This window comes from Trachemys scripta, chromosome 3 (genome assembly GCF_013100865.1).
Source record: "Trachemys scripta elegans isolate TJP31775 chromosome 3, CAS_Tse_1.0, whole genome shotgun sequence".
In the NCBI taxonomy this organism is placed as follows: domain Eukaryota; kingdom Metazoa; phylum Chordata; order Testudines; family Emydidae; genus Trachemys; species Trachemys scripta.
Window position 1 is genome coordinate 188013925 of NC_048300.1, and position 13643 is coordinate 188027567.

The 13643-nt window shown below is 41.6% G+C and overlaps 1 protein-coding gene across 1 annotated transcript in view; it reads left to right on the forward strand.

The window, feature by feature from the left end:
- Window positions 1–13405, forward strand: part of TNFRSF21 (TNF receptor superfamily member 21) — a 67037-nt gene extending 53632 nt beyond the window's left edge. The window contains exons 5-6 of the mRNA XM_034766626.1: window positions 10412–10640; window positions 11927–13405. Of these exons, the coding sequence (XP_034622517.1) occupies window positions 10412–10640; window positions 11927–12156 (459 nt within the window). The 3' untranslated portion in view covers window positions 12157–13405. The remainder of the gene's footprint in view (window positions 1–10411; window positions 10641–11926) is intronic.
- Window positions 13406–13643: the final 238 nt, after the last annotated feature.

The following is a 13643-nucleotide window of genomic DNA, read 5'->3' on the forward strand; positions in this document are numbered from 1 at the left end:
TGCATAGCATGTCCGGTTTACTAAAATAACAGTGCCAGAACTCTATAGGTACTCTTATGCACTAGGATTTTTTGCTACTTTTATTACTCTTATCCCTAATTTACCTTTTTTGTGACTTTACTGGATACAGTTGAAGTATTTTAGAGCCCTGACTTAAGGGCAGTAAACATCCTCATGACAGCAATATTTGTGTTACTCATAAGAACATAAGAATGGCCCTACTGGGTCAGACCAAAGGTCCATCTAGCCCAGTATCCTGTCTTCTGACAGTGGCCAGTGCCAGGTGCCCCAGAGGGAATGAAAAGAACAGGTAATCATCAAGTGATCCATCCCCTTTCTCTCATTCCCAACTTCTGGCAAACAGAGGCTAGGGACACCATTCCTGCCTATCCTGGCTAATAGCGATTGGTGGACCTATCCTCCATGAATTTATCTACTTCTTTTTTGAACCCCATTATGGTCTTGGCCTTCAGAACATCCTCTGGCAAGGAGTTCCACAGGTTGATTGTGTGTTTTGTGAATACTTCCTTTTATTTGTGTTAAACCTACTACCTATTAATTTCATTTGGTGACCCCTAGTTCTTGTGTTATGAGAAGTAGTAAACAACACTTCCTTATCTACTTTCTCTACACCTAGTCATGATTTTATAGACCTCAATCATATTTCCCCTTAGCCGTCTCTTTTCCAAGCTGAAAAGTCCCAGTCTTATTAATCTCTCCGTAGAAGGAAGCCGTTCCATATCCCTAATCATTTTTGTTGCCCTTTTCTGAACCTTTTCCAATTCCACTATATCTTTTTTTTTTTTTTTTTTTTTTAAATGAGGTGACCACATCTGCATGCAGTATTCACGATGCGGGTGTACCATGGATTTATATAGAGGCAACATGATATTTTCTGTCCTACTTTCTATCCCTTTCTTAATGATTCCCAGCATTCTGTTCGCTTTTTTGACTGCTGCTGCACATTGAGTGGATGTTTTCAGAGAACTATCCACAATAACTCTCAAGATCCTGTCCTTGAATGGGAACAGCTAATTTAGACCCCATTGTTTTATATGTACAGTTGGGATTACATTTTCCAATGTGCATTACTTTGCATTTATCAACATTGAATTTCATCTGCCATTTTGTTGCCCAGTCACCCAGTTTTGAGAGAACCTTTTGTAGCTCTTCCCAGTCTGCCTGGGTCTTAACTGTCTTTAGTAATTTTGTATCATCTGCAAATTTGCCACTCATATCAGCTGAGGCCCATGTTACTTGTTATTCCAGGTGCAATTGTTTTAAAGGGGGTGGCTAGTGCAGGGAAGTTCAGTGTATCAATCTAAACACATTTCTGAATCTTCCTTCCTTGACACGCGATGTGACATTCAGTCTCTCTGCAGCTTTCCCCATCTGGGGGATGGTGAAGGAAAAGAGGATGTGAAAGTTCCATATGAAGCAGTATTGCAAATAGCCTATAGCTGTTCCAAGGTTCAGTTCTGTTACTTCCTGTTATCAGAGCTCAAAACCCTTTGGTCTAGATCCTTTAAGCTGCTCTTTTCAAATGCAGCCTAAATCTTTTGCTGTGTCAGACTCCTGGTTCATGAATTCTTTTCTTAATTTCCCCTTTTAGCAAAACAGAGAACTGGGCACTTTTTTATGGGGCTTTACAGCTAGGTTCGAGATGGGGAGGAATTAAACACTGCACAGATGTCAGTCTGTGTAGTGAGTATCTGAAATGCAAAGGCAGGCAATTAAATCAGAAGGGTACGTGAAAACATATTTTTCCCCTGATTTCAGGAATACAATTTATTTGACCACCCATTGTACCAAAGTGGAGTGTAAAGCGACCTAAATTTAGATTCAGGCATGTGTGTTTAGGGAAAACGTGCATCAAACTAGATCAGATATGGGTGTGTTTGATTATGGATGAATATCAGTTGGGATTTGGGGAATCTGTTTTTGTAATCTATCTGAACACAGATATAGCTTCCAGTGAATTAGTAGGGGTGGGAGTACAAGACCTTGAAGGACTTAGTATGAACTAAGGGAGAACTAAGAACTAAGGCAGTGTGGGTGTGACAGTGCTGTTCTCTAAACATGTTAGGGAAACAGTTAGTTACAGCCTAGATCTCAAACTAATCCTGCTCCGGATCTACACTGGTTAGTGTGGTTAACACCTGTAGTGCTCATGTAGTCTCTTTACAAAATCTTTGGAAAGTTCAAGGCTATCAGGATACAACAAGTATTGTAACCACCTGCCCTGATTTGATTGGGGGGGAGGGATAGCTCAGTGGTTTGAGCATTGGCCTGCTAAACCCAGGGTTGAGTTCAATCCTTGAGGGGGCAGTTTAGGGATTTGGGGATTTAGTTGGGGATTGGTCCTGCTTTGAGCAGCACTAGATGACCTCCTGAGATCCCTTCCAACCCTGATATTCTATGATTATATTTGTAATGTAGACAAACCCCAAGATTTTGACCTGTACTATGATGATCCCTAATTCGGTCTTAGAACCATGGTATGTCCTGTCTACAGTAGTGACAAAGTATTGGAACAAACACTCTTAATCATGGCTGGCGCCCCGTTAAACTCAGTTCCAGTAAAACTGAGTCCTGCATGCACACTTCAGGAAGACATTGCCCGATAAACATCATTATTGATGATAATGATGTTCTTGGCATTCTACAGGGCACAAATACAGCCCTTGCCCCAAAGCGCTTAACATTTCAACAGTAGTCACACAGCCTGAACACACTCAGAAATCAGAGATGGGGAAAACGTGGATTTTTAAGTGGCTTTTTTTGAGGGAAGAGGGTGTTACACTGGAGAACTAAGAGCGAAGGTGTTTGGCATTGTGCACACAGTCTCTGTCATCTCTCTGGCTCTTATGTGCAGGAGAGAGGTGTGAAGATTTTTGTATGAGTCTTCCTGGCACTTTTAATTTCTTTCAAAATGGCCAGTCTCTTAATTCGAGCCAGGAAAATTGTGGAAGAGTGGTAAGAGGGAGAAGCCAATTGTTTGTCTTTCAGGAGACACAGCAGAACGCTCTCTTTCAGCTGGCTGACCAGTTAATGGTAGCAGTTAACTGACTTTGAGTTAAAAAGACCTTTCAGAAATTAAATTTCTCCCCTTAATGAACATGCATATATAAAACTGTAGCTTGGAGGAATGGTGTGAAGTTCCCCTATTGATAAAAATGAGCTTGGAGCTCTGAAGAGGGTTGGAAAGAGAATTGCAATTTAAATGTCTTTCTCCTCTGAAATTCTGTACAGGAACTTAATCCAGTGTACGCTCCCACCCTTTACACCCCAAACAATGATCAAAACTGCCAAGCTGTGGACATTAAGTGACCCCACCTAACTTCCTCCACCGGTGCAGATAATCTGGAAATTTTAACTTAGAGGGCTGATTGTAAAATAGATAAATCTGGTGCCAGTTGAACATGTACACAATTTATTGGGGTGTATCTTCCTCATGTGTGCATGGAGGGCTTATTAGCTTTAATGGGAGTTAAGTGCTTTGAGAGATTATTAATTGCAGTCTGGCCGGCAATGCACAGTGTCTTGTTCCTCCCACCTGCTGCGCCTTCTGTTCCTTCCGGTAAGATCATGCCTGCTTGCAATGAATGCCTGCTGAGGCATGTCTAGTCTGCTGTACTGTTTGTGCAGAGTATGTCCACCCTCACAGCTGGGAACTGACTGGGCTCTCATCAGTTTCATTCAGGTCATCCCCTCCTCCAAGGCTGTGGAATCTTAATGCAATGAAGCAGGGAAACAGCAACCCCATCCCAAATGTAAATCCCTCATCTCTTATGCAGTGAAATCTGGGCTGTCACCTGACCCAATGACCACAAAGTCTCCGTCTCTAAGATTTTCTCCGTTGACTACAGCCAGCTGCTAAATTGGCCGGAAAAATAGCAGTTCCGTTAGTTGTGTGTGTTAGGCAAGAAAACTGCCGCTTAACCAAAATACAGGTAGCTGCTTCTTTGTTGGCATTAGGCAATTAGCCAGTATAATGCACTATTTAATTAAAACTTACCATCCAGCTTCTTTTTAAGCTTCAGGTCCAAACACTTAAGTTCCCTCATTGTCGTTTAGTAACAAAAACAATGCAAGTGCTGTTCTGGTTCCAGTCAGACAGATTCATCTGTTAATGCTTGTTCATGAGCTGCATATAAATTTTAAACCCATTATGCTGTCTGAAGGTCTCTGTGAGGTGAAGCGATAGCAGAGAGTCTTGATGCGTTCCTTAACGAAGCGCCCACAACTAGACGCGCGCCGAGGGAATGCAGAGAGTGCAACACGTGTCCTTTACGGGAAAAAATCCAAACCGCTATTGTGTCGAAACGTGTTCCTTGCCTGTTCCCTTCCATGAGGGGGCTGCAAATGCACATTTGAGTTCACTTGAGTCCTCAGACATCCCAGTATGAATTGCAGCTTTGTACAAATGTGAATTGAATTTAGCTGAGCCCAGTGTTTTTCTTAACTTCCCGAGCCCTCCATTTTTATAAAGTAAGGTATTCAGTGAGTTATATGGCCCTGGCTGTAATAGAATAACCATTGATGTAAGAGACCTTGGCAGTTTGCTGACATGCACAGAAAACTGTAAGGTTCATTGCATGAGGCTGACCCGATAATCTTTCCAGCTAGAGTTAAGAGCCCTGAAGTAGTTGCTTTTCTTGCACTTGTCAGGTGAATTTCTGTCCCACCATGTGCTTCTAAAAGCTACTGCTAAATTTAAGGAATAATCCAAAGGAGCGATGCAAAGCTAAAATGAGTAGAAGTCCAGCACCGTTTGCTAAATTCCCCATCTAGCAAATCTAAGTCTTCTGTAACTCTGGAGACACTGGTGATGTGCCAATATGATAAATTCTGGTATACCATTAATAAACCAACAAGAGCTTGGCAGCAATCGTGAATGGGAAAGAATTGACAATTTCATCTGGATGTTGCCCACAACTTGCGTAATGGTACAGGTAGATGGGAGGGCGGGGCAAGGATGTTCGGTACATCAGGTATATGTTCAGGATGTTCAGGTCTGGTTTTACAGTTCACTTTAGAGGTGGTTCAGACACAAGTCTTCCTTCCCCCTGTACTTAAGATCACTGAACTTCAGACACGGCTGGCTGAATCTCTCAGGTACCATGAGTGCTCTAGAAGGGGATCTAAGCGAATGAGCATAAGTACATTCATATTATTCACAGATGTTAATACATAAAGATCACAATAACTTATCAGCCAGCTGAACTGAAGACTATCCAGTACTGCAGTGTAATAAAGCCAATAGAAACATTTTCAGCCAAAATAAAGAACCAGCTGTAAAAATACAGGCCGTAGGGATGCTGTCAGCAGCTGGTCGTTGGCTGAAGGTCGTTTAAGAAGGCCCTCACAGCTGCCTTTAGGAATCAAGTCCTGTGTATTTCAACAGGCCACTTTAAGTGCCTTCTAGGGGGTTTTAAAAAATTGTTGCCTCTCTGTTCCCAGCTAGGAACTAATCCCATAGTGTCTGGGGCAGTGAGCTTGAAGTTGTCTGTTTGTTTTGTCTTGGCGCCAGTTCCCATTGCCGCATTACGTTTAGGGGCTGAACAGACCTAGCGGGAGGTGCAGTCACTCAAGTCCTTGGAGCCTGGAAGTTAAAGAGCCTGGAATAGCAGAAAGATACTTTTGTGCAATGCAAACTTCTAGCTGCAGTAACTTAGAAAAATTGGTGCGATTTAATCATGTTTCATTGCAGAGGGTTACTGATTCATCAAAGCTGTTAAGTGGTTTCAGTATGAAAAACAAATGTGTAACTGTTCGGTGAGATAAATGTGCGCGTCAGGGATAGTGAATGCCTCTCTTATTAGACATGGTGATTCCCAATGCAGTGAGGTTGCTCTTCTTTGCCTCTTCTGCACTTTACAGACAATATTTGCTTCTGTCCTCATTAGACGGTTACTGCAATGACTAATGTAAGGCTCCCCTGTAGAAAGGTAAAAGGGAATGAGAATACCAAGGAGTTCCACAGTGCCTTCTATCTAAGCATCCATAAACTCTAACCAATTGTGAAGTGAGTAAGTTGTACTGTCCCCTTTTTTCCGCAAATGGGGTAGCCCAGGCATAGAAGCTGTCTTGGAAGCCTGGGCAGAGCTGGGAATAGAATCTAGATCTCCAGACTCCCAGACCAGTGTCTTACCCAAGAGACTATTTATGATCAGCTGGACACAGAGTCTAGTAGCGTCTTCACTCTCCAAGGAGCCCATGGTACTGGCTAAACTGTGTATGGGAACTGTTTTTCCAGCTTCTGAAACATAGGTACCCGTGGGGCAGTACTCAGCTGGATACAACACTATGACCCCAGCTTAGGTCAGGAAGTGGACAGCACCTTTCTAGACTAGTGCTTTAAAAATAAGACTTGCAAGCAGGTTCATGTAAGTTAGTCAGTCTAATAGTTCTCCAAAGCAGTGTTTTACTCTCCTTCTAAACACAGTCACTCCACTCTGCTTTCTTTTCCTCATCGTTTAAACATTAACACATGTTCCAGAATCCTGTTTACTTTGCCTAAGAAGCTAACAGTGTGTTCAAAGCGGGTCAGGCTCTGAGGAATTTTATGTTCTAGAAAACCACCCTTTCTTGAATGCTTTAGCAGCTGTTTGTGGTATTTAGTTACAGTAGTGTTAGGAGGCATTAAGTATTCAACATCCCTTATCCTTTTGGTCTTGTCTCTTCATGCCCCTTGTTCTTCAGACCTCTCTTGTGGGTAAAAATAGGCTTGCACCTGGGTATTGAGAAGGTAAATCGCACATGTACCGTTTTAGAAGAGTTAGCCCCGGTGTCTAATTATTTTTAAAGGTAAAATCCCCATCCTGTAGGATGCTGTGTTGGAAGCATCCAAGTTTACTACACTGATTCTCTACTGGTGGTCTTTTTCTCAGTTAAAAACAATAGCCTAACTCTTGTGAACAAATAGTGCAGAATCATGCAGGACATTTTAATGGCGACTAGAGTCTCTCTTTTAAAAAAAAAAAAAAAAAAAATCCACCACCACTGTAAATATATTGCAAAATATGTTGAAGTAGAACAATCCTCTGTCTCCTGCTGAAAGACGTCCTTTTATCACAGTGGAACGGGATTAAAAGTTCATTTCCTGAATTGATGGAAATGAGGTGGGCGGCTCAGTGGACATTTGTAGGAGGTACATTCTTTGCACATGTAGAATTACATTAATGTGATTCACAGTATGAAAGATCAGTGCAAAGTTCCTGAGAACCACACTGTGTACACAAATACCTCTTTGTCTGTTAGGTGCATAAGACATTTGTATGAATGTGAGGGAGTGACTGCAGGTGTCATGTGTCTTAGGGGGTCAGGCTACAGAGCTAATACCAGAAACATCATTTTACCATTTCCAGCATATGCAGAGGGCTGACTGGAGCAAGCTTCTTACTTAATACAACAGCTAAAATGTCTAGCAGAGCTAGGCTGCGTGAAACAATCTGCATGAGCTTACAGCACGCAAACATTGTTACATACTTCCTTTGTCTACTAGAGAGTAGAGTTCTGGTGTGGCTATGAAATGCTATTGGGCTAGCAATGCTAAGAAGTTACCTTCATAGGAGTCTAAATCTATATTTTGAGCCTTTATTATTAATCTAGTGGAATAGTTAAATGGGCTTCATTGCTTGTGTATCTAGCTAGTCCATGGAATATAAATTGCCTTGCATGTGGTATTATGCTCCCTATTCTCTATCAGTGAACGCAAGTTAAATAAAACTGGCTCCATCTGGAAATTGGTCTTTCTGCTACCAAGTGAAAGGAGTAAGGATATGAGACTTGAGACAGCAAGAACTGAGTGTTAACAGTCCTGGGATATTCTCAATAGTGCTGTCGCCTAAATCTCTCTCTCAATACCTATAGGTTTAGATAATGGAAAATGGGAGTCCAGAAACGCTGCGTACAGTTCTGGTGTCCACATCTTAAAAGGATGTTGGTAAATTGCAGAGTGTGCAAAAAAAAAAAAAGCTATAAAAATGATTTGAGGACTCGATAAAATGCTTTACGGTGTGATGTAAGGTGCTCAATATATTTAGCTTATGAAAAAGATTGAGAGGTGATTTGATTAGTGTATAAGCATCTTTACAGGAAGAAAATACTGGTTACTCAAGGCCTCTTTAATCTAGCAGAGAATGGCATAACAAGAACTGATGGCTGGAAGCAGACATTCAAATTAGAAATAAGCACAGTCAGGCTGATTAACCATTGGAATGACCTACCCAAGGAAGTGGTGGCTTCTCCATAGGTTGATGTCTTCGGACCAAGACTGGATGTCTTTCTGGAAGATACACCTTAGCCAAATACAAGTTATTGTGCTCAATAAGAGAGATAACTGGGTGGAATTTTAATGGCCTGTGCTCTAGAGGAGGTCAGACTGTAGATAATTTAATGGTTCCTTCTGGCTTTAAGATCTGTGAGTAAACCCATAGTGGAGTTAAATACGGTGTAACTTTTAGAGCAGGTGTATGTATTTTGGTGGAGGAGACACAGTTTTTGGCCAAATAAATGAGTAATTTAAAATGTGATTAACTTTGAAAAGTAGCTGAAAATGGCACTTCATTTAATGAAAATATCTGCAGCTGTAGGAGAGGGAGCTAGATTCTCCTCGTCTGGTGCGTCAGCAACAGAACTGTTCATGGTGTTCTATTAAGTTACACTTAGAGCATTCAGTGGGGTTGTACGAGGTCATAGAGATATAGCTGTGGGTCTCCAATTTGCTATGCAGCTCTAAGTGGCCAGTGGTTTCCAGTGGATAATTCCACTGGTGCTGGCAATAGCATCAACTCCTACACAAGTCCCCTCCAAACCTGCCATAAGACTGGTATGAGGGAGTGTGGCAGAGTTGAGCTCCGCTACTTCGGAACCCCCTTTTGTGGTGTATGGAGCCTCTCACCAGAGCTAGTTTTCCCCTGAATTGGGGAGTTACAACCTGCTCCCTGCAGCTGCTGCTCCCCAGTACATCAGCACAGCTTAGGCATAGAGAGGAACTGGGGCCTGTATGTTCTACCACTGAGATATGGAATCCTGACCCTTGGTATCAACAAGCCACCTTAGGGCTTTACTCTCTCTTTCCATTAACCACACAAAGGAATGAAAAGAACACGAACATAAGTTATAGTGACTCACCTTTGAATAAGTATGTGGGATACTAAACGGCCAGTATATTTGTAATTGCTTTTAACACACGTACGGATCTCTCTTGGACACACATGTAAGTACACCAAATACTGGTAACGTTTTCCACCACATAAGAACGGCCACACTGGGTCAGACCAGTGATCCATCTAGCCTTGTATCCTGTCTTCCGACAGTGTCTAATGTCAGGTGTTTCAGAGGGAATGAACAGAACAGGCAATCGTCATGTCATCCATCCCGTCGCCCATTCCTAGCTTCTGGAAAACAGAGGCTAGGGACACCTAGGACATGAGATTGCATCTCTGACCCTCTTGGCTAATAGCCTATCCTCTGTGAACTTATGTAATTGTTTTTTTTTTAACCTCATTATAGTTTTGGCCTTCACAATATCCCCTGGCAATGAGTTCCACGTTAACGGTGCATTGTGTGAAGAAGTACTTCCTTTTGTTTGTTTTAAACCTGCTGCTTATTAATTTCATTGGTTGACCCCCGGTTCTTGTGTTATGTGAAGCAGTAAATAACACTTCCTTACTCACTTTTTCCACACCATCATTTTATAGACTTCTGTCATATCTCCTGTTAGTCGTCTTTTCCAAGATGAAAAATCCTAGTCTTTTTAATCTCTCCTCATACGGAAGCTGTTCCATATCCCTAAGCATTTTTGTTGCCCTTCTCTGTACCTTTTCCAATTCTAATATATCTTTTTGAAGATGGGGTGACCAGAACTGGATGTAGTATTTAAGGTGTGGGTGAACCAGAGCTTTATGTAGTAGTAGTAGTATGATATTGTCTGTCTTATCTATCCCTTTCCTAATGTTCCTAAACTTCTGTTAGCTTTTTTTGACTACTGCTGCATATTGAGTGGATGTTTTCAGAGAACTATCCACAATGACTCCAAGATCTTTCTTGAGTGATAACAGCTAATTTAGACCCCATCATTTCGAGCTCTCTGCTTTGTTCCCTGTTTATTGGGACAGCAGGTTTGTAGTGAGAGAAATTTCTTTGAGAACAGGACATTCACATTAGGCACTTTCCGTTTTCCTTGGGGAGAAGTCGATCAGAATATTGTGAACCCTGTTAAAAGGTGGAGCTATTACGTGTTTACTCTAAATTTCACTGAGAAGGGGCTAGAGTCTACCTAAAGTTGCGATATTAATGTCCTAGCCTCTGTCCCTGTTTGGTAAGTTGAGATGTGAATGGTTCTAAATATATACTTTGCTTTAGGTTTTGCATAACAAATCATACTCAACTTTTGTCCTCACAGCTAGAACCTGACAAACTGGCCCTTCCAGTGAGCCCCAGTCCTCTCAGTCCCATTGCCAGTCCGAGTCTGAATCCGAATCCTCCTGATGCCACCATCCTCACCGTGGAACCGTCTCCTTGCGAGAAGAACAAGGGCTTCTTCGTTGATGAATCGGAACCTCTTCTGCGCTGTGATTCGACTTCCAGCGGCACCTCTCCACTCAGCCGAACAGGCTCTTTTATTACCAAAGGTACCCAAGTCAGCACGCTAGTCTGCAAGTTTAAATGTGTTTTCAGAACAATATAAAAGGCGGAAAGTGCTAACATCTGACCATAGGAGGGGAGACTGCTTCTCTGCTGCATCCAGTAAAACTAGGAAGCCAGGATATGTGGAGAAGAAATTAGTGAGTTATTGGGAGTACATTGTCACTAGAATAAACACAATTTGAATATCAATTGGAGAGACTATTAGGAGTTGACAGTATAGGCACTTGATATGGGGATTCAAGTACCAGATACCTTTGTTGTGGACGTGGTATAAAGACCTGAGTAGAACAGACAAAGTGCTTTAAAGGGACACTCAACCTAAAAATCACTCTTCTGTTAAATTTGGTCTACGATTTCTATACATAAACATCTAAGATCTCTCCGATTGGAGATGGCTTTTTAGTGTCTTCATGGCTCCTGATCAAATTCCCATGAAAGGAAATGGGTAAATTCCCATTGATGCTATTTGATGTTGCACTGGGTCCAGCATTACAGTTGATTTGACTGTATTCCCTGGGTATTCAGTCAATGAATTTCCTTCCCTTTGTAAAGGTTTTTCACACATAGGGGGAGAGATATTTTTAAATGGGGAAAACGTGGCTATAAAACCATAAGAATTGGCAGGGTCGTACCTGAATTTCTTTTAAATTTGCTGTGTTCGAAACAGACTAGGTTTCAACACAGTGACTTCCCTTGAACTTTTTTTTATTCCCATAGCATTTGCTTCTTTCCTAGTCAGTATTGGGAGATCTGACATCTGAAAGATCCCAAGGAAGGGAGACTTTCTTGCTTGAGCCTCTTCCTTGTTGCATGAATGCCAGGTTGTACATTTTTCTTTTCTTTCCTTTTTTTAAAACTTCCTTTTAAGGTCACTTGTAATTTGAAGCATGACTCATTGGAACCTAACCAAAGTCATCTACAGTTGAGTACACAAAGTAATCTGACCCATTAAAACGAATGAAACCAACAGAATGTAACTCTCTCTGGCTTTTGGCCTCTCTCCTTTCCCTGTGATTTTCAGTATTTGTAATTCAACACTAGCAAATATGCTGTAGGGGAACAATGCTGCTGTGGCAGAGGTTTGGATTAGGTGACTCAATAGGCTTTCTCCATCTCTAGTTTCTGTGACTAACACCCACCCACGTTTTTCATGTTCTTCGCAAGTTGTGGCCTGCTCCCTAGAGGCAGGGAATGGGGAGTGAGGTTTCCAAGGTGTGAATGCTCTTCCACAAATGGTGCCTTAACCATCAATCCCTTCTTCCCTTCACAGAAAAGAAAGACACAGTGCTGCGTCAGGTGCGGTTGGACCCTTGTGACCTGCAACCCATCTTTGACGACATGCTTCACATCCTAACTCCTGAGGAGCTCCATGTGATTGAAGAGATTCCACAGGCAGAGGATAAGCTGGACAGGCTATTTGAAATTGCTGGAGTCAAGAGCCAGGAAGCCAGCCAAACACTGCTGGACTCTGTCTATAGTCACCTTCCTGATCTATTGTAGACATTGGCCACCGCACACTCTGAATCTTGCTAGTACTAGCTTGGCACTCATTAAAGATGAGTGACAATATGCAGGCTGGTTTTTTGTAGAATATATGGCCAGTATTTTCTTCAAGGTGTCTCTCTCTCTCGTTTCTGGAAGGGGCAGTTTGCAAACATTGCCCCTTTCATGCTTAACTTTCTTGCAGAATTAAAATCTTTGTTCCCTCTGTCCCCTTCTGAATTATTTTTCTGTTTTCATTCCAGTCAATCTTTTTATGCACTTTAAAACAAAGTTCATTAATGAAAGACCACGAATCCGGTGTAACTTACACGTTGAATCTGGAATAGTTCTTAACTCATTTTAGTTTTTGTCATATCTGTCTTATTCCAAAGTAGCTTTTCTCTCCACAAGCCTTTCTTTCCCCTTGTCCCCACTTCTCCTTGGTGGAAAATCGGAAAACATGAGAATTGAGTTTCGTCTGTTACTCTCTAATGCAACTAGCTTTTATTTTTTTCTTGAGTTGACTTTTTTTAAAATGTTCTATTGTATAGTTCATATTCCTTGCTGAGATTTTACTAGCACAGTTATTTATTGTATGGTTTTCACCTGGACAATGCATAAAATGCTTGATTACTTGTGCTCCTTTAAGCTAAAGCGGAAATGTTTTAAAGAAAATAAATGGTTTAATTCCTCCAGCCTTCAAGACTATAACAAAGTCACTTGGCCTGCAGCTGAATGTACCACACGCAACAAGGAGTATCTTGCCTTGCAACTTAGGAGATAAGCAGGCCCCATATAGATCATCTCAGTCAGCACTGGTGCTGAACTGTGGAAGGTGAGGGAGAGCCCTGGCGGTGACACTCTCCTTGTGATCATAAGACTTCCTGAGCTATGCTTTTACAGTTGTCTCTTGTTTGTTTGGGGTTTTTTTTATACAGATGTTGGCTAATAGGCAAGGTTCCGAAGACCTTGCCTGGTCTTAGCAGTCTCTTAAATCACACTTCACTTTTTATTTAATAAAAAAAAAAAAAAAAAAAAGCAAAAACTAGAAAGGCTGTATTGTAAGAATGGTCCGGTTATATTTGCAACTGTTATGCTCCCGTAATGAACAGTCTGTAATATGCTCAGTTTGAAGAACTATAATACAAGGATGGCATTTGCTACCTTGGAATGGGGTGAGGTTGAGGGGAGGGGGAGGTTCTGATATGGGAAAAATTGCCTTCCAGTGTACTAATTTATTAATAAATACTAGATGTTTGTTACTTAACATGCTTCTGTGTTAACTTCTGTGATGCTTCGCTGTGTGGGTTGGATGTCTCCTAATCACTGCTATAAATAAGGTGATTGGAATATGTTTCAGTAAGTCCTAGTTTTGATCTGGGGCGTTTGAACTAGTTCTAAGAATGTAGCCTGGTTTGAAGTTCTGCGTACGTGATCTAGGCATAATGGGTGATTGTCTTAAGTGAAACTGTTGCATTAAATTCATACCCAAGAATGCTCACACT